The 21,777-nt window shown below is 42.9% G+C and overlaps 1 protein-coding gene across 1 annotated transcript in view; it reads left to right on the forward strand.

Moving 5' to 3' along the window:
* Nucleotides 1-20,286: 20,286 nt before the first annotated feature.
* Sh3gl2 (SH3 domain containing GRB2 like 2, endophilin A1) overlaps nucleotides 20,287-21,777 on the forward strand; it is a 178,840-nt gene continuing 177,349 nt past the window's right edge. Inside the window, exon 1 of the mRNA XM_036180076.1 lies at nucleotides 20,287-20,499. Coding sequence (XP_036035969.1) covers nucleotides 20,455-20,499 — 45 coding nt within the window. The 5' untranslated portion in view covers nucleotides 20,287-20,454. The remainder of the gene's footprint in view (nucleotides 20,500-21,777) is intronic.

Genomic DNA, 21,777 nt, shown 5'->3' on the forward strand with positions numbered 1-21,777 from the left:
TTGTCCTTGTAAGCATTTTGTCATTTATCTCATGCAGACCTTCAGTTTTTAGGACACTTTATCTGCCAAGTGTCAACACCTATATCTGAGTGTCAGCAAGGGTGCCAAGGAGGACATCAGAAAGTCAGTCTGTGGGAGCTCGACTCATTTATCTCACACGGTGTCTTACTGTGTTATTGCTGTGAGGAGACACAATGACCAAGGAGGCTTATAAAATAAAGCATTTAATTGAGAGCTTACTTGCAGTTTCAGAGGGCTAGTCTATGATCATCATCTGATGGGGAACATGGCAGCCAGTAAGCGGGCATGGTACTGAAGAAGTAGCTGAGAGCTCACATCTGATATACAAGTTACAGGCAGAGAGAAAGATGCTGGGCCTGAGCTTTTAAAACCTCAAGGCCTACCCCCAGTGACACACATTCTCCAACAAGATCACACATACTCCAACAAGGCCATACCTCCTAATCTTTCCCAAAGAGTTCCACTAACTGGTAATCTAGCATTCAAACATGTGCCTATGGGAGCCATTCCCATTTAAACCATCACACATGATTTTGTTTTTAAAATTATTATTGCTTTCATTTTTGAGGATATGACATATTACACCATTCCCTCTTCCCTTCAAACCCTCACATATACTCCTTCTTGCTGTCTTTCAAAATGTATGGCCTTTTTTTCATTAATTTTTGTTACATACATCTATGTATATGTGTAGGTATATACATATATATTTCTAAATATATCCTGTTCAGTCTGTATAAGGTTACTTGTATGTTGACTATTTGCTATTGGATAATCCATTGATGTGCTCTTCCCTGGGGAAGACTATTTCTTCCACTCTCAGCATTCCTTAGTTGACCATACTTCTCTGTATAGGGTTGAGGCCTTGTGGTCTTTGCCCTGCCTACTTTAGCATGTCTATTATGGTCCTTGCTCAGTTCATGTTTAGGCGATCATGTTGGTGAGACTATATGGGTGTAGCTCTGACATTACTAGGAGACAGTCTCACAGCAAACTCCCTGGTCCTCTGACTTTTACGATCTTTCTTCCTCCACTTCTACAGTGCCCCCTGAGCCTTAGGAGCTAGAGCTGTTTTGTGAATGTATCCACTGGGACTGGGTCCCACAGCTCCATATTTTGATTGATTGTGGTTCTCTGTAATGGTCTCTGTGCATGGCAAAGAGAAGTTTCCTTGATAAGCAGTGATGGCTACTTTTATCTGTGGGTATAAAGACAGATATTTAGAATGTAGTTAGGGACATAAATGCAGGAGAGAGAAGGCTAAAAGAGCAGTAAGGCTGTCACATGGTTTACTTAAAGTCTCTGATTCATCCTGTTGGGTAGCTTTGAGAGTCATTCAAGTTTATATATGAATATGTGTAAGTCAGCAGTAGATGGTGAGGGTGGAACTGACTGGCCATCTCCTCTAGGAGTCTAAGTTCACATAGGTCTAAGTCTGCAAACTCCCAAGTGCATGCATTAACACAAGAAGTCCCTGATAAGGTTAACAGCAAAAAGCCTTCTTTAGTGTTTTTGAAATGTCACTTTCCCTGAGGTCACATGCCGCTTATTATTCTACACACTCCCATGATCCTCACACAGACCCACATGATACAAGCTGAGTGGGTCCAGATGTTTCATCTTTCTTTACAAAGCATAGAAGTCATGTAAGACTAAGACGATCGATAGACCATGCATTCAGAAGGGCTGGCTGCCTTAGTACCTTCCATGTGTCCCAGCTGTCTCCTCCCTGGGAGGGGCTAGGGTGTGATCTGTTTCCAAAGAAAAGGGTCTGGAGTCATTGTTTCCCTCCCTCCCACATTCAGTCTGTTGTCTCCTTCTGCCACCCTGCAGCAACATGTTCTTGATGTCCATGCCCTCCTCAAGCACACCCACAGCATCCCCCACATGGGAGGCATTTCATACAGTGCTTCTGTGGGTACCACCCTGCAGCTCAGTCAGCCTCCATGAAGGCTACAGCAGAGATGCTGCTGGCGTGTGAGCCTTCCCCCAGCCTCAGTCACCAATGTCACTCAGTTGGCTAGAGGCACTAGGGGGACAAAGGTGGAGTTTTGCACACATCTTTTGATTTTTAAATTTGTACTTCTTTTATTTGTTTTCTATTTTTAAAGAAAGTATTCTTTGAGAATTCCATATATGTATACAATGAAATATAATTATGTCCACCCCCTATTCCCTTCAACTTCCCATGGGTCCCTTAACACATAGCCCTCCCAAATTCATCTTTTCCTCCTCCTCTTCTTTTTAATAATCCACTAGATCCATTTAGTTCTTCCCATATGTGCATGGTGTGGGGCCGTGCACCAGAGCATGGGTAACCTACCAATGTCTACACCCTCAAAGAAGAATTCCCAGCAGCTGTCAACTGCCAACAGCTCTTCAGTAAGGGTGAGACCTTGAGAACACCTTAGTTTTGGCTGGCTTGATCTCATGTAGATCTTGGGAAGATAACTAGAGTTGCTGTGGATTCATAGTTGGGATAGTCACATTGTATCCAGAAGACAGCATTGCAAAATGCCCTTCCCCATCTAGCTTTTACAATCTTTTTGTCTCCTCTTGTTCAATGTTCCCTGAGTCTTGGCATGGGCTGGGGTGGGAGCAGTTGATAAAGATGTCTTGTTTAAGGCCGAGTCCTCAGTCACTTCTCAGCACTTCATTTATTTATGAGTCTCTGCATTGCCTGCTCTAACTGCAAAAGAGAACCTTCTCTGACCACAATTGGGTGAAAAGCAGGTTTATGTATATAAAAAATAAATACTTACAAGTCAATTTCACAGCATGACCATGTAGCAAAATAATAGTAACAGGGTCCACTCTATGACCCATGATTACTGCAGACAGGCTATATATGACCTTTTGCCATGAACTGTGGACTCCCACCCATGGGCTATAGCATTCCAGCCATGGGCTTTTGATCACAATTATAGCATTAGATCAGAAATTCCATGCCAGTGGATCAAGCCTCAAAAACAGAGAACAGTTGATTACCCCATAATAATCATGCGACTGTTGGACCAGTGGACCCCTCCTGCCTACAAGGTCTGTATTGTAATATACAGGGTCTAGGGCCAGGTAAGAGTCTCAATTTCTTGTCAACATTTAAGATGAAGGCAGGTCTGCCAATAACCAGATTTCTGGAGGCTTTCTAATTTGTATTTGTAATTGTGTGGGGTTTTCTGAAAGGGCCCCCAAATCCTGCTGCTGCTCTGCTCTGTGTAGCTCCTGCATGAAGACTGAGCACTGGTTACCCTTTATTATGCAATTTTCCAGCAGATTTAAGGTAGAGAACTATTTCTTTGGATTCTGTGTAATAGGTCTGCAAACGAGACGGGGGAAGAAGATGGCTGGCTGAGTAGGAAAAGGCAAGGAAGGATGCAGCTGGATTCATAATCCCTGTCTGCATCAACTTTTCCTCTCATAATCCACAAGTCCTTTAATTCCTTGTGGCTGGAGCAACATTTTTGCCCATTGCCATTGTGCTTGTTTTCTTCCCCATTTCTTCAAAGACACATTTCATCTCCATCCATTTGATTCTCATTTGGTGGAATAAAGCTGCTAAGAATTCCCCTGCTGAAGAAAGACTTGTAGTATGTGTCCATAGAGAAAGAGCAAGCCATATACATCTTGCTCTTTGGAATAGAATGTCCAAGGGGGAACTATTGAGTCTGTTTTATGTATGCTTTTTACTGCAAGTGTCTGCAGGCATGGGTAAATGCTGTGTAGCTAATAAACATCCCTTGACACGGGTGATAGGACAGTGTTCTCCAGTTACCTCCAGGATATGTGTTTTCTGGGTTGGTCTTTGCTTGGAACAGATCCTTTTATTCCAGAGCATTAGTGCTCAGTGGAAACATAAATATTTGTGTTGTAACAACATGCTGTAAAAGGGAGTTCAGTCATTGTGTTTCCCCTGTTCCAAGAAACTTGCCTCTGCTTTGCTATCGCCTGGATTATTCTTCATGCATTTTATAGCCTCATCTTTCATTCTCAGGATTTTCAAGGACTTAGTGATGTTTGCTCTGAATATATTTATCACTCAGCAGAACTATGTCTCCACTTCTCTCTGGGAGCAAAGGAGAATCAGCCTGCATCATAGATCATCAGACAGAGTCTCCACACTCCTCACTGCATGAACTCACTCTCTCATTTTAGAGATTATTTTAGGAAAAGCAAATGCCTGCTTGAAGATGTAAAAACACAACTGAATTAAGCAAAAGGACACTAAGGGGGTAGTATTTGCCTCACCTGTTGTCTAGCTTTTTCTTTCTAGAGTTGAGTGAGGGCATGCACCAATGTCCACCACATTTGTGGGTGGTGGCTGTGTGGCTGCTGAAGTTGCAAAGGTAGCACATGGTTTAGCCCTGGAGCTTACTCTTCAGTAGCTTGTCATTGTATATTTTGCCTATGTAAATAGTAACCCAGTGTTTTCCTGGGTTTATACTGGTGTCCTCAGTGATGGTAGAGCAGATTAGACCCATCTCTAGTCCTATCATTAAATTGAGGTAGTTCCAGAATACCCATAGATATCCGAACAAATCCTGTACAAATCCTCCAACATTATACTAAAGGAATATGATAGGCCAATGAGTCTGATAAACATATATGCAAAATTATGAGCATGTTATTAGAAAATATATCCTGTAGATTTATGTAAAACATGTATGCAATGTGACCAAATTATAGATATTTGAAAATCAACCACAGAGTAAAGAGGAAGACATTATTATTTAAATTAAATGGAGCAAAAATATATTATGAAATTCAGCAACTTTGTAATAAACTCTTTAACTATTAACAGAAAGGAATCTCTTAAGTGAAAAAAAAATACCCACAAGAGTCACAAACACTATACTTTATTAAAATATAAAATAATACAAAACCAATAAAGCATTGAAAATTCTCCTAAAATCAGAAAAAAGAACGGACCCCGCTAACAGCCTGACCCCTGTGGATTGGGACAGGAGGATGAGAAGTTCAAGGTCATCCTTTCCTGTCTAGCTAGTTTGGAGGCCAGGCTGGGCTATATGAGACCCTGTCTTTCATAAACAGAAACTCTAAAAGTAGATAGGGTTGCAGTGACCAAGACTGGAGACTTAGTGCCCTGAATTACGAACACTGGGCTGTGAGCTTACTTCATGTGGAGAGTAATAGGTATCAAAGAAAAACACTAAGTCTTGAAAAAATACCTGGCAATCTGAAATTTGGTTTTTCTCTCCAACAAAGAGATGAAGAGGAGATGGAATGTAGATGAAGACATTTTCAAAGAAGGACATGCAAGATTTACCACCAGCATACCTGTTCTTACAGAAATCCCAAAGGTTATTTTATTTTTAATTTTTTAAAATTTTATTTTATGTGCATTGGTGTGAAGGTGTCAGATCCCCTGGAACTGGAATTATAGACAGTTGTAAGCTGCCATGTGGGCACTGGGAATTGAACCCGGGTCCTCTGGAAGAGCAGCCAGTGCTCTAAACCACTGGGCCATTGCTCCAGCCCCCCAAAGGTTACTTTTTAAGGCAGAATAAAAATGTTTCCAGATGGAAGGTGGGAGGAGCAGGAAGAAAGAAACAGCAATAAAAAATTTATGAATATGTCTGAATGAATATTGGCTGTATAAAATAATGATAACAGGGTCTCATAATCATGAATCAGGGATCACATAAATGGTGTTAAAGTTATTATTGAATCCTTGCATTATTTAAGAGTAGGGTAAGAATCTCAATAAACATTGCATCCTGAAAAATTAAAAGTTCTAATTTGTAATATTGTAATATTACCAAGGGTAACTTTTCCCCTCTGGTAAGTGGTGTGTGTGTGTACACGTGCATGTTCATGTATAGGGAGCCACATGTATGGGGGGTGCTAGTGCATGTGTATGCCCATACATGTGGAAGAGAACTAGGAGTCTTCCTCAGTTACTCTTCACCTTATTCACAAAAGAAGAGTCCAGTAAATCAAGATTTTACTGATATGGAGAATCTGGCTAGCCAGCCTGCTCTGGGGACCTCCCATCTCTGCCTTCTGGGCACAGGAATTACATGTAGCCTCCAGGCCCACCTGGCATTTTTACATGGGGTCTGTAGATCCAAACTCTGATCCTCACACCCACACTGCAAGCCCTTTAACTACTGAGCCATCTCCCACAGCCCAACGTTTTGAATAGAAGAGAGGTGTTGAAACTAATATTAATGAAAAAAGATTAATAAACATGGAATAGTCAATTAAGAAAATAAGGGAAAGGGAAGAGGTAGAGCTAGGAGAAAATAAAAAATGGGGTTGTGGTTTTAAACACAGAAACATATGCTATTAGAAATGAGAAAATTAAATGTTCCAATTAAGAGAAAAACATTTCTACATATAGGCATTTATGAGAGTTATAAGAAACATGCATGCCTAAAACATAAAGACATAAATATTTGAAATGCAAAGTTTAGCCAAAAGGACACTAACTGAACAGAAGACTTACAAAACCACCATATGCTGGCTCCTAAAGTGAGTTTCAATTAAGTGTCAAAAGATTTCTAACCAAATCCTATACTCTAGATCCACAGAGAGTGATTAAGCTGGAAAACTACAGAGACATCTACAAAATTATATTCTTGAAAATTAAGCAGTTAATTTGTATCTTCTACAGATCAAAACAGAAATTATAACAGAATTAGCAAGAGTTTGAACAGAATAATTAGACTATCATATCTATCTTAAAACCCAGAGGACACAGCCCAGACTGTTTAAATGCTTTATAGCTGGTTATGCAATAAAAAAAATGTCTGAACACTGGGGCATAAACCATTACCCCTAGAAATTTCTCATAGGGTTAACATGTCCCCCAAAGTTCACATCTTGAAAACTTGACCCCAGAAGCAGTACCATTAATACTTGGGCCTGCTGAGAGATGATTGTCGTGAGGGTCCTGTATCAATGCATGGATGAATGTCACTATCTGGGAGTGTGTTAGTAATCAAGAGAGTGGACTTGTTATAAAAGCAAGCTCAGCAATAAAGTGACTTCTAACACATTCTGCTATATTCATAGATCAGTGCCTGACTCAGCCATCATCAGAGAAGCTTCCTCCTGCAGGAAATAAATACAAAGAGCCAGAACTGGACAACGTGCAGAGTGCAGAGGGCAAGAGATCTTCGAACACTCAGTCTTAAATGGGATGTCTTCTTCGATCCCTCCCCCCAGGGCTCAGGAAACTCTGCAGAAGAGGAAGTGGAACAACTCTAAGAGCCGACGGGGATGGAAGATGCTAACATACCAAGGTCTTCTAGACTCAGCAGGACTGATGCACATATGAACTCACGGAGGCTGTGGTAGCATGTGCAGGGCCTGTATAGGTTGAAGTCTGACGGGGTCCTAGTTCTGAGAGAGCACATATGCTTCCATCCCAAACCCAGAAACTGTCTCCGATTGTTAACTGCTTGCAAAGGATAACTCTCCACCAGAGTCTCACTGGGTACACAAACACTGAAGGACAGGCCCACACCCAGTGGTACATGACCAAACACAAAACAAACTCAGTGGTAGTTTTGGGGTTGTTTTTGTTGTTTACCTCATAGGTCTTTTACTTATATATAATGGTTTCCAAGTTTTGTGATTTTATGGGATTTCTATGTGTGTGAATGAATGTGTCTCCGATTCTGTATGTGTTTCCTGTGTTTTTCATTGCATCTTTTTTTCAGTTTGTTTGGTTTTATCCTATTCTAGTTCCATTGTTTTACTTGATCTTATTTTATTATTTTTTTCAGATGCCTATTTGTTTTCTAATGAGAGAAAGGGCATAGATTTGTGTGGGTTGGGAGGACCTGGGAGGAGTTGTAGGAGGCAAACCACATCAAAATATGCTGTATGAGAAGAATCTAATTTCAACTAAAACCAAACCAAACCAAACCTCTTGCTTGTTCATTCTTCCACATACATTTTTAGCTTTCTTTCTTCTTCATGCACAGAAGCTTTTTCAGATCTTGACATTCCATTTCTTTTTTATTTTTAAAGATTTATTTACTCTCTCTCTCTCTCTCTCTCTCTCTCTCTCTCTCTCTCTCTCTCTCTCTGTATGCACATGTGGACCAGAAAGAGGGTAATGGAACTCTTGTAGCTATGGTTACAGATGTGCAGGAAAACAAATCTTATTATATGGGGCCTGAGTTCGGAACTCTGTTCCTCATGATTGTGCAGCAAGTGTTGTTAACTGCTGATCCATCTCTCCAGGCCCTCCATTTCATGACAGGATAGTTTTGTATTGTTTCATTACTTTCCTATTGCATAATGTGTTGATTAGTATGTTGATATTATAATCATCTTTGTCAGATTTCTATGGAGATCTAATGCACATACCATGCAAGTCACTCATTCATTTCATGAGATCCAACAGCATGTACATCTTTACCACAATTCATTTTAAAATAATCAGTTATTCACAGTGGAAATCATACTCCCTTTAGCCATGAACCCCAACTCTTTATCTCTGTTCCAAGCACTGGTTAGATTTTGTCAGTGGGTCGTTTTGGGAAGAGGGTACCACAAATGAGAAAATGCCTCTACCCAGTTTGCCTGGGGGCACTTTAAATGATGAGTGTGGGAGGACTGAGCACATTGTGGGTGCTGTGACCCCTGGGAAGGTAGTTCTGAGAGGTATAAGAAAGGTAAGGTAACATGAGCATAAGGAGGAAGCCAGTGAGCAGCATCGCCCACCCCATGCTCATTCCTGTCTCTAGATTTCTGCTTGAGTTATTGCCTTGACTTCTCTTAGTGATGGACTGCGATGTGGAAGTGCAAGAGGAAATCAACCCTTTTCTCCTCAGGTTGCTTTTGTTCATGAAGTCTATCACAGGAACAGAAACACTAATAGTTACTGTTATCATCTCAGTGAGCAACCCATGCTTTGCTCAGTTTCCTATTTGGTGAGTTTTTGTTTTTTATTTTTTATGAGTTATTTAAACTTTTTATACTAGTCATAGTTTCTTTAAGTTGCATTTAAGGTACATTGGTTTTGGAAATAATTAGTAGCTGGACATGATGATGCAGGTTTATAATCCCAACGTTCAGGAGTCAGAGGCAGAAGGATCAGAAGTTCAAGTTCATCCTTGGGTTATTTAGTGAGTTCTAGGACAGCCTAAGTACATGACAACCTATCTCAACAAAATGGGAAACAAAAGAAAGTGTTTGGTTGTATTACCACTACGAAATATTTTGATGAAAAATAAATTTCAGTGTCCTTGTTACAACAAGCTAGATCAGTGGTTCTCAACCTGTGGGTCATGACCCCTTTGAGGGGGTCAACTGACCCTTTCACAGAGGTCACCCAAGGCCATAATTCATAACAGTAACAAAATTACAGTTATGAAGTAGCAATGAAAATAATTTTACAGTAGGGTGTCACCATGGCATGAGGAGCCACAGCAGAAGGAAGGTTGAGAACCATTCAAGTACAGTTTTCAAAGTATTCAAAAAGGGCTTTTATTTTTCTCAAAAGTGGGGTGAAGGGATTGTTCTGAACTGAGAGCACTTGCTGCTCTTGTAGAGGACCTGGGTTTGATTCCCAGCACCTGTACTTGGCAACTTACACCTACCTGTAACTCTAGTTCTAGGGGATCCAGTGCCACCTTCTGGCCTCAGAGGACACCTAGTGCACACTCAGCATGGACATGAATCACACAGGCATGCACATATACACAAACATTTAAAGAATTTTAAAAATTATAAAGTATATAGTACTTTAAATAATAAAAAACATCTTTCAAATGGGAGATAATTTAGAAAGAATACTTAGCCTACAAAAGACATATTAATCTTCCTTGAATAATTTTAAATTAAGTGAAATGCAGGAAATTAGAAGGAGTTATTATCCTGGGTTTGATTGTTTTCATTTACTTTCTTAGTTGCTATTGTGGTTGATACATTGTGCACCCCAATAAACTTATCTGGACGTCAGAACTGAACAGCCACTATATTAAACATAGAGGTTAGGCAGTAATAGCACATACTTTTAATCTTAGCATTCGGAGGCAGAGATCCATCTTGAGCTCTGTGAGTTCCAGGCCACACTGGAAACAGCCAGGCATGGTGACACACACCTTTAATCCCAGCACTTGAAATCTCATGTCTTGCTTGGGAAAGACACATGCCTTTAATTCCAGGAAGTGATGGCAGGAAGCAGAAAGGTATACAAGGAATGAGGACCAGGAACTTTAGCTTTTTATGCTTTTAGGCTTTTAGCAGTAGTTCAGCTGAGATCCATTCGGATAAGGACTCAGAGGCTTCCAGTTTGAGGAAACAGGATCAGCTGAGAAGTCGGCAAGGTAAGGTTGGATGTGGCTTGTTCTGCTTCTCTGATCTTTCGGTATTCACCCCAATACCTGGCTCTGGGTTTGGTTTTATTAATAATACCTTTTAAGATTCGTGTTACATGCAATAATTACATTTATTAAAATAGCCAGAGTCTTCTCAATTGTCCCTTGTCACACTCTCAGTGATGGTGTTAAAAGATTTTCATGGTGAAGTCTGGGCCCGAGCTCTCCATCACCTCCTGGTTTGCAGAATTCCCCCGTAGACGGTTGCTGTAGTGAAACATGCATTCTCAGCTGGTTGAGCTTGCAGAATGCTGAGTGGCAGAGATAGAGAACTGGAAACGGCTGCCAGCTCCGACTTTTCTCTAATTTGATACTTAAAGGTCAGAATTGCTTATTAATTGAGTGGCACATATTTCTAGCTTTTCTTTAGGAAGATCTGTGAATCCAGAGGGCTTGTCCAAAATAGTTCTGAATTTATGGAGCCCCTGGAGTTTTTTGGAGTTCTGTGTCTTGAGGTTTAATGAGTCTTTCCTTCTATCCAGAATGGGTTTTATATGGCTAAAGCCAGAAGGCACACAGAGGAATGGGTGATGGGTGACAGATACTATGATCTTTAAACTGTGCATTTATAGACTGGCTATTGATTAAGGTCCTGGGGGAAAACTTATGGTTAACTGTATAGACCTGGCATAGAACATCCTACAGCAGTGCCTTCGGTCATCACTGTTTGGGGGACATGGTGAGGTGGGAGTAATGTAGCCCTCTGTGACTTGTTCTCAGCAGTGGTATGAAACAAGGAGATTGGCAAGTATCTTTGTGTTGCCATCTTTCCAAAGGTAACAGGACCTGGGAAGAATGAGAAGAAAACTCTTCACTATGACAGGGTTCCATCTGACCAGACTCCACTGTAAGTTGAAATACCTTATGTAGGAAATCACCTATCCTGGACATCTTAGCTTAATCCAGCCTACCTTAATTGTATGTTCTATCCTAGTTAGTTCTATATTGGTGTCACAAACATCGTGACCAAAAGTAACTTAGGGAAGGATTTATTTGACTTACACATTCTGACTACAGTCTGTCATTGGGTGAAGTCAGGGCAGGCACTTAAATGGCAGCTGGGGCAGGAACCACAGAGCAAAGCTGTTCACTTGCTTACTGTCCATGGCTTGCTCAGCCTGCTTTCTTATACAACCATGGACCTCTGCCCTCATTGGGCTGAGACCCCCAGTCAATCATCAATCAAGACAATGCCCCTACAGATTTGCCTACAGGCCAATCTGATGGAGCCATTTTCTCAATTGAAGTTGCCTCTTCCCAGATGACCCTGCGTTGTATCAAGTTGACATAAAACTAACTAGTACAATTACAAAAATAATCTAACATAAAGCCCATCTTATAATAAAGTAGTGGATATCTCCTTTGATTTATTGACTACCATACTAAAAGTATAAGACAGAATAACTATAGGCATATAGGAGATATTTAGATATTTTCTATAAATTTTGGATTACAAAAATGCAAAGCTCCTTGTGGTCACATGTACTAGAGATTATCCCACTATGTAACATTTAGTCAGAAAAAGCTGAATTTAGATAGGGTTCCTAATGAACACATATAACTTTTATACCATCACAAAGTCAAAATATTTTAGGTGTAACCATCGTAAGTTAATGACTGGCTGTACTCTCCATAACAGTTACAAATTTGGCCTATGTTGTGGGTTGAATTGTATCCACCAGAAAGGCATGTGAAAGTCCGAAGCTCCCTAGTACCTCCAAAGGAAACCTGATTAGAAAAAGGGACATTTCAGTTATAATTGGCTAAATTAAGAAAGGGTGTATCAGAATAGGTTGACTCTTAAACCAACATCTAGAATCCTTTTTTAAAAAGATTTGGTTTTGGTTTTTGGTTTACATGTGTCTGTATGGGTAGAGACCAGCAGAAGGTCAAAGAGGGTGTTGGATTCCCTGGAGCTATAGTTACAGATGGTAGTGAGCTCTCAGACATGGGTGCTAGGAAAGGAACCCTGGTCCTCCGGAAGAGCAACAAGCACTTTTCACCACTGTGCTATCTCTCTAGCTCCGCTCATGTCCTTCTCACAGAATTCAGACAAAGATACAAGGGAATAGAAGGTCATGGAAGAAGACAAACACATCTTCCATGTGTTGAATCTACAAACTAAGGAATGCCATAGATTGTTAGCTGCACCCAGAAACTCATAGGTAGATTCTTTTTTCTCTCTGAACCCTCAGAAGGAATCCACCACAGACTTCCAACCTCCAAAAGTATGAAATGAGAGGCTAGAGAGATGCCTCCATGGTTAAGATCATTGCTGCTTTTGTAGAAGACCCAGGTTTGGTTCCCAGCATTCAAATTGGGTGGCTCACACTTGCCTCTAACTCTAGTTCCAGTGGCATCTGATGTCTCTAGCCTCCATGAGCCCCCATACACACATCTGAATATTCTCTCAAACACATAGATACACAATTAAAAATGTCTTAAAAAATGAACAATAAGTTCCTGTATTTTTAAGCACATAGTAGTAGTTCATTATAACAGCTCCTGTGAACTAATATAGACCACAAACCTCTAGCACACTTTCTAATAAACTCATGCCAGTCTCTTTGCTCGTGGAATAAAAATAATGGAAGTAGTGTGATTGAGGAAACAGCCAGCTGTAGGGAGTGTGTTAGTGTTTGGCTGTCTGAGGCACCTAGCATGGTGGCTTCTGCCCATCCTTCTCAGAACCATCTCTGCAGTGTAGAGACCAGGGCTCTGACTCCAGGTGTGCATCAAAATCACCTGGAAGGCATGGCCTGCCCCAAGTCAAGCATCCTGCAAGTTGGGTGGGGCCTTAGTTAATAATCAAATAAGATATCAAGTGCCGCTGCTGGTCAGCAGCCACATTTTGAGGACTGCAGAATTAGACATTTGGGGGATGTTTTCGGGAGTCCAGATAACAGAACAAGCTTTAGGAGGAATGGGAGGGAGGCTTTGCCTCATGTGAAGCCAGCCCTGTAGTGACATTTTGATGTCTTGATGACTCCATGCTAAAGGATTCTCTGCTATGTTACTGGCTCCAGGTTTCTTTCCCATCTTTGCTCTGAATTGGGCATTATTTTCCTGTACATTCTGGGCTCAGATTTGAATGTCTACTTGTGTATTTGGGGCTTTCTTGAGTGAGTTATCTGGGATTTCCTCCAAAGAAAATTTCAGAATCCTTTGTCTCAGCTCGCCTAAAGCCTTTTCACCCCAAGGCCATTCCTTGGGTTCCTACTATGTATTTTTTCACATTGCTTGTAAAGGCTCCACTCATAAGTGGAGGTAGTTTTCACGTAGTGATCACTACATGACTTTTTGTGAGGTCTCAGTTCGTGTTTAGTTGGGCTTGGGAGGACTTTGAACTTCTTTCAAAAATTTATAATTTCCTAAAGCTTCTCTGCCCTTAAACTCACCTAATAGCTCATGCATTATTTCGCTTATTCATAATGCCATGTTGAGCGGTTTCTGGGTGATTGGCCATGTATAGTGGACATGCAGTAGTGGGTATAAGCCAGCAAGCGGTACATGCCTCTGTGGCATTTGCAGAGCAGTGAGGAAAGAGACAAGATAGACATGCAAGAAGACACAATAATTGGTGCAAAACCACAGCTGTGACAAGAGCATCAAAGGAGAGTCGTACTTAGCTCTAGCAGGACTGTATTGGTAAGATATGACCCTGGCAGGGAGGCCAGAGAAGCCTTTTAAATGGAGTCATTTGAGGACACGCAGAGTTAGCCAGGTATGAAGCAGAAAACAGGTAGAGAGAACGGGATTTTCTAAGACCTGTCAGATGAACGGATGCATCAGAGACTGACCTTTTGAGTGTAGCTATCAGGGTTCCCAGGTGTACAGGATCCTGAGCCTGACAATAGCAAGGGTGCTCATTGGCATGAGATCATCAGTTCCGTGGGTCCCCAATCCCAGAAGTTATGGGCCACTGGGCATCCCCTTGATTTTGCTGACTGCTCCTCACCTATTCCCTGAGGTGCTCCCCATTAATCAGGGCTCTACCTCTACAAGCTTTGTGCCACTAGCCTGTCTTAGGGTAACAGGCATCTCCTCTCTAGTGCCAGGTGACCTCCCTATTTGCTCCCTCACCCCCACCTTGCATCTTCCAGTGCCAGTAAGTTTAAGTATAGCCACATCTGCTATGCAATTGGCTCCTAACATGCCCAGAATTCCCTAATCTTTTTTTTTTCTTTTCTTTTTGTTTTTCGAGACAGGGTTTCTCTGTGTAGATTTGGTGCCTGTCCTAGATCTCCCTCTGTAGACCAGGCTGGCCTCAAACTCACAGAATCCTCCTGGCTCTGCCTCCCGAGTGCTGGATTAAAGCCACCACCTGGCTTACCCTTTTGTTCTGAAAGCCAATTACATACCTTGTTCTACTCTTCTCCCTGCCTTCTTAGTCAGTTCTACCTCCAGGGAGCAAAGCTGCATGTATTCATTGGTCTTCTGCTTGTAGGCTGTGGAAAACCTTTCCTTGTCACTCACTGCAATACACACCTCAGAGCCCACATAACTCGGAGCTCAGGCACCTCAGGAATTGATGCCTAAAGTTTCCCAAATCAAGACAACTGTCTCCTCAGGGAACTAAAATGGTTTCAGGATCTTCATTCTTTTTTTTTTTTTAGGTTTTTTTAGGTTTTTCGAGACAGGGTTTCTCTGTGTAGCTTTGCACCTTTTCTGGAGCTCACTTGGTAGCCCAGGCTGCCCTCAAACTCACAGAGACACACCCGGAGATCCACCTGGCTCTGCCTCCCAAGTGCAGGGATTAGAGATTTATTTATTTATTATGTATACAGAAGAGGGCACCAGATCTCATTACAGATGGTTGTAAGCCATCATGTGGTTGTTGGAAATTGAACTCAGGACCTCTGGAAGAGCAGTCAGTGCTCTTAACCTCTGAGCAATCTCTCCAGCCCTCAGGATCTTCATTCTAAGAAATTCTACATGTGGCACACTTCTTACAGGACCCTGGGAGAAAAGTCTGTATTCCTGAGATGGAAGAATTTCAATAGTAACTGAAATATTTGAAATGTAGTTTTTAAATGATGATTTATACTTAATTTATTGTCAATGAAGTCAACTTTACACGTGTGGCTCAGAGAAGAAATAATGAATGAGCACATGTAATAACAGCCAATCTATAAGATATTTTAAAAGGTTAAAGGGAGGTCCTAACCAATCATAAATAAATGATCTATTAAAATAGGCATAAATTGTGAACTTTATAAATTTATCCCCCTTTAAAGAAGAAGTCTTGCCCTTTTAAAGGCATAGTAAGACATAACCAATACTTTTTTTTGTATGCATGCTGCTGATGCTAACAGAGCAGAAACAGTGCCCTGAGCTCTTAGTATTGTTAACCGTCTTGTGTTAAACCAAACTAATTCTCCTTTCTGATCTCTTTTCTCCTGGATTTCCATCATCAGCTAGTGGGTAAAATGTGTTCTGTGACTGAGGAACAGCTTTTCTCTGCATAGCTGGCTAGGTACTAAAATAGCAACAGAACATGACCTCTTTAACACAATGCTTTAGCAGCCTGACTAGTCAGATCCTGTGCTCAGGGCTATGTTAGATGTCCTTAGCATCTCTTATTATAATATCTACCCAGGAATAGAATAGATAAACCCATGGTAAAGATGCTCTAATGATTTGCTCCTAATTGAAGCTATTCTCATTCTAGAACTGGGCACTACCCTCTCACAGTCTAGTTGTTTGACATTTACTTACAAGCATTCTGCTGCCAAATCCCAGGGGCTGAGAGAGGTTCTGGCCTTGGTAGTCTGACACATACTAATCAAATAAACGAAAGGTTTGATTGTAAATCAGAATGTCAGTGTCTCACAGGGAGAATTGACACTTGCTAAAATACTACCTTTCTTGTTCATCTGACCACTCTCCTGGAAAAGGAAGCCTGTGAGTCGAACCAGAGCTTCCAAAATCTCCATGTTTGAGTTGGTGCCAGCACAGAAATGGACCAGAGCTGTCAATTCTCTTGAAGGGAAGAGCAAGGGACGGGCTAGTGGTTACAAACAGAAAGGACTTTTCTCTCATGAAACAAAGTGGACGCTGAAGGGAAGATAGCAGCAACTTTCAGAGCTGACGGAAACCTGGAGACCCCAGGGACAGGGATGATTGACTGACATGGCAGCAGCAGCCAGAACTACTGATCATCTGCCCATGTGTAGATATGTCTAGTTTCATTGAAAATAGTCTAATTTAAAGAATACCAGGTTTTAGAATTCGGTTAGGCTATGACGAGTGGGTGTCCGTATGGTCTGCTGGGTGATAAAAAGTAATGGACAAGTCCTTGTGGTTGGAGGTAACCTAAGACAATATGAATGCGTACAGAGACACATTAAACCAAGTTCATAGCAGAGGTGTACAAGCTCCAAAAAGCGAGAAAAGGACAGGAAAGGCTTCAAAGACAAGGGACTGGAGGTGGCAGTCTGCCAGGAATGTTGGGGGGCATTTCCAACCGACGTGTAAGTGATGAATATCACATAGATGCAGTTGACTGATGTGAACCACTCACTTGGGTCTTCTTCCTTCAGTGCTGGGTTAGTAGGACTTAGGTAGGTGAAGAGGAAGCTTCTGTAAGGAGATGCCCACTGTGCTTTGGAGGGAGGAGAAATAAGACTTTTGAATTCTACCTCAAAGAGACCTTCTGTATGGACCTCCCTGTGTAGCTGTTGGGGGCTAAAAACTGGAGGCAGAGATTTCTCATTTCTAGGAAGGTGCCACTAGCCCTACCCACTCTGGGTAAACACTAGTGCTTTTGGGTAGCTCCCACAAGCACAAAATGTTTCATGTTACTTACCAAGGACAGCTTTAATTCTGGGCTATGTGTCGAAGGCTGCTGAACGTGTGATTTAATGTGGCCAGATTGAGGTATCAGCAGCACTGTTGTACAGTCACTCAGCCCTTCTCATCTACCCTCAACACTGATGCAATTGTCCTGAGTTTGCAGCTAGAGGCTGCAGTAGAGAACATTGAGTGAGTCACTGCCTTGGGTCACCTCAGACTTCTTGTCTTTAAAGTCTGAAGCTAGGACTGAATGTCTTTGTTGTGATTCACGTGCTCACTGAGCTGCACACGAATTCTGGAGCAGATTACCCTTGTGCTGGCCAGAGGCGGACAACAGGGTCAACAGGGAGAAAGATGGAAGTGGTTACTTTCCATCTGCCTCCTGGGATCTGCAGCGCCATGAGAGGTACTAAGGATGTATCAGCTCTGTGCGACCTAGCAGCCTGGTGTTTTCTGGAAGCTTTGCCACAATGCAAAGGGAAGTAGTGCATAAATGATGTGATGAAATTATTGCTGACCATGATTTTACTGCCTAATTAGTGAGGTGGTGCTATGTAGGAGATTTGTCTAATTGGGACTTTCTTGAGCTGACCTGGGTTCATTTACCATTTTACAGTGATTTTATCTCAGGAGACTAGAGGGTAATATGTTGAGTTCCTCAAAGTTCTTCCTTACCGACCTTTGATTCAGCATGCTCTGTGCTTTGAGCCTGTGTTACAGATCCTTTGCCATGAAAGAACTCCTATGTTACGGACTTTTAGCAACAAGTGCATTTCCCCTCTGCATTCAAGTCAGAATAAATGCCCATAAATACATGATTTTAAATCATTGGCCTGGAAACACCTTGGGCAGGGGTTCTCAACCTGTGGGTGGTAACCCCTTTGGGCATCAAATGACACTTTCACAGGGGTTGCCTAGACCATCAGAAAACAGATATTTACATTACAATTCATAACACTAGCAAAACTACAGTTATGAAGTAGCAATTTAAATAATTTTATAATTGGGGGTCACCACAACATGAGGAACTGTATTAAAGGTCACAGCATTAGAAAGGTTGAGAATCACTGATGTTGGGGTTCAAGGTCCAGTTTGTGTTTCTTGACATCTTTCTATACCATCTCCTAACATCTTTCTCTAGGATGCTTTCCAAAAGGATGTTCTCAACACCTCCCGTCCAGTTTTCCATAAACACCAATGTGGCTTACATGGAATTACTGATTTTGATGAGATGTAGGTGATATCCATAGATTCAAAGAGCTTTGCCATTCCTAAGGTGAACACACAGTAGTTCCTCTGATGTTTAGCAGCATAAACTTTCAAAGAAAGCAGACAAAGAGCTGGGGGAAAGGTGGAGATTGGCTTTGTTTAAGGTTAAGTCCCACAAGTTCTGAGGAGCCCTTCAGGTCTTACATCACTTCTTTCATGTTTGAGACGAAAGCCATGAATTTCAGACACTTCACTTTGCAGAGCAATTGCTCTGTCTCTCTGCAATTTTGGCTCAGGTCCACTCTATGAACATGTTCTCCATTGCTAGACAAGGAACTGAGTAGTAAAAATGGCCAGTAAATGCTTTTTCCATTATAGATATGCTGAAAAAAATTAAAACTAAGAGAAACAGAGAAAAGTTTCGAATTTAATGACCTCAGCCTCCGTGGATTAAATTTTACTTAGATTTATTTCTCTCCATCCTAATACCAAACATTAGCTTTTGGCCCACCTTATTCTCACTCTGGATCATGGTGGACAGACCATGTCATAGAATTGTGGCAAAGGGAAGAGAGCCTTGTAGCCTTTGTACCAACAGCTGAATTCTTTGCCAAGCAGTAACATGTCCCTCTGTCTTAATCCACTAGCCAGTATTTGTCCCAGTGCCTCCACTTAATACAAGGAGTTTAGAAGGCATCACAGATTGGAACGTATGAGAACAACAGCAAGCACCGGGCTATGGATCTGTTTCTTCCCTTGGCTTTGCTGTGCACACTGGGGGAGGAGGCCATGGGCTGCTCACTGCTCACTGCTCCAGTGTTGTGCTGTGGTTCCCATTAGCAAGGATGATTGGTACCCAGCCCATGTCTAGGATCCCCAAATAACCCTTCAATCCATCCTCACTCAGGCTGCAGAGGCTAGAAGTGTATATGGTTTTCTTGCAGCATGCAGTAGGAGCCTGGGGATAGGGGAAATGGTATTTCTAGGAACCAGGTCCCGGCTATGTTGTCTCTTCACACAACCTTGATAATTACTCTCCCCTCTTGGCATCTCTCACTCTTGCTTGTCACTTTGATCCACAGGTTACAGGTGTGGCCAGCATTTGCGTTCCCTCCCACAGGTTCTTCAGTACAGGAAAACCTTGACAAAGTGGCTGCTCGTAAGAAGAGCACGGAAGACACTCGGTGCCACTGTGTGCCCTTCACCCATTCCATCCTTTGTCCATATGTGGTGTTTGTATAACTTACTCCCTTGCCTTTCCTCATTATGTAAAAAAATGCTAGAATGAAAACTTCAAATCTTTACGATGATTGTATGAATGCCAAGTTCACATTCGGCTTTTTTGCCTTTGTAAATAGAAGATTAAATTCTATTACAGTAGTAATAACTCATACCAACTCTGTTCTAGTCAAGCTGTAGGGGTTTCTCTTAATCTTAAGTAGTCAAGTTGTTCTAGACCCAGCGTGGGGGTGGGTGGATTGGTGGGGGGTTGATGGTTTAATGATTTCCCTAAAGTGATACAAGCTTAAGGGATATTGAAACCAAGGCAGAGAAATGTTTTCTGTGGCTAACCAAGTGAGGAGGCAGGGCATGAAATGAGCAATGACTTATTCATGATCCAGATAGGCTGCCACCTTGCTTTTGAGCTGCAGGGAGGCCAGGCTCAAAGGGCAAGGGCAGTGTGAGGGCAGCGCCACTGCGGCTACCTGGAGGCTGTGTCACCTGGGTCAGGACTGCCCATCTAAGGTGACCAGTCTGCCAGGGTCACGAACGACCCCCACGGCAGAAGAGCGCCCCCCGGCTTCTGACCCTACAGGGTTACTCCCTTCTACACAGTTGCGGTTCCGAGAGCTCACCTGCCTCCCTCGGGCGCCCGGGGCGGGGCTTCCCGCGTCCCCTTTAAGAGGCCGCATCACCCGCCCTGACGTCAGGGTGTCTCTCCGCACAAGCCCGCGTCCCGCGCCGCGCCCCCGCGCCAGCAGCTCCAGCGGCTGCAGGACCAGCGGCGGCCCGGCGACCCCCGCCACATCTCCGCGTCCGTAGCCGCCCGCCGCGCGGCCTCCAGCATCCCATCATGTCGGTGGCAGGGCTGAAGAAGCAGTTCCACAAAGCCACTCAGGTAGGACGCGTGCAGGTGTGCTGGGGGTGGCCCCGCGGACCGACGGTCCCCTCCCCTGCGCCCTCCCTGGCCCGGTCCGGTCACCACGGGGCACTGCGCCGCGGTCCCGCTCTCTGACCAGCTCCTCCGACCCTGCTCCCTGGCCGCCGCATCCCTGCTTCCTCTTCCCGCTCCGAGTCCCCACCATCTCTGCCACCCTGGCTCTCAGTCCCCAGGTCCCTCTGTCCCTGGCATCCCCGCTCCCTGTCCCCGCCGTCTCGGCTCCCCACCCCGGTTCCCAGGCGGTCGGTCCCCGCACGGCAGCTGTCCACGCAGGGTGCCGCGCAGGTGCCTGGCAGCGCGGCTGGAGATTATGTAAAGTCGCCTCGTTGCGGTGACCTTGCGGTGCGGTGCGCCCCACTGTCCTGGGATGTGCCGGCCGGAGCGGTGTTTGCGCTGGAGGCTGCGGAGGTGCCCGCGCTTTGCGCTCTGGGCTTTGCGCTTCCCTGGCCTTTCTCCAAACCCCTCCTTCCCAGGCCGCCCCAAGCTCCCAGCATGGGAGGCTGTGGTTCCTTCCAGGCGTTTGCATGCATTAACTTTTCCCTGGAGAACTCCTTGGTGAAGCTTATTTGAGGCCATGGCTTGCTCAGTGGTCTGCTTCTTTCTAGTTTCCCCAAGGATTTTACTGCCAAGCCATAACTGTTGTTAAAAACTTGAAAAATCACCGTCTGTTTATTTTTAGCGAGTCTTTTGCTAGATGTACCAGATTTTCTGTGTGGGGTGAATAAGCTGTGATTAAATACATTTAATCCAGACCCTCACAATTTAAATCTCATTGGGACCATCTGAAGGATTTTTACAAAGAGAAAATATATGTAAATACTTGATGTTGTGACCCATTTCTTACATAATGTGTGGAATTACAATCTTTTTATTCATTTGGAACAGGTTCAATTTTAAGATACATTTAGCAACAAAAGACTTTATTGATAAACCGTTAAGTACTTTTGCATAATCTAGCCTTAACGGTCCTCACCATAAGCTAGCTTTAATAGTGCGGTTTCTGTACTTTCTCATTCTTGACTACCACAGCAGCAGTACTGTGGGAAACAGCATGGAGAAAAGGTGAAGACCGTATTCCTTAAGTTTGTGAAACAGGTGCAAGGTGAAGTTCACCCATAGGCGTCACCGCCGTCACCTCAGACTAACCTTCACCAAATTTCTGTCATTTTAGAAATGCAGGAAAACGCTTTTTTAGGAAAGTGCTTCCAACTATGTATTTTTGGTTTCCTCATTAGA

Source organism: Onychomys torridus, chromosome 2 (assembly GCF_903995425.1).
Source record: "Onychomys torridus chromosome 2, mOncTor1.1, whole genome shotgun sequence".
Taxonomy (NCBI): Eukaryota; Metazoa; Chordata; class Mammalia; order Rodentia; family Cricetidae; genus Onychomys; species Onychomys torridus.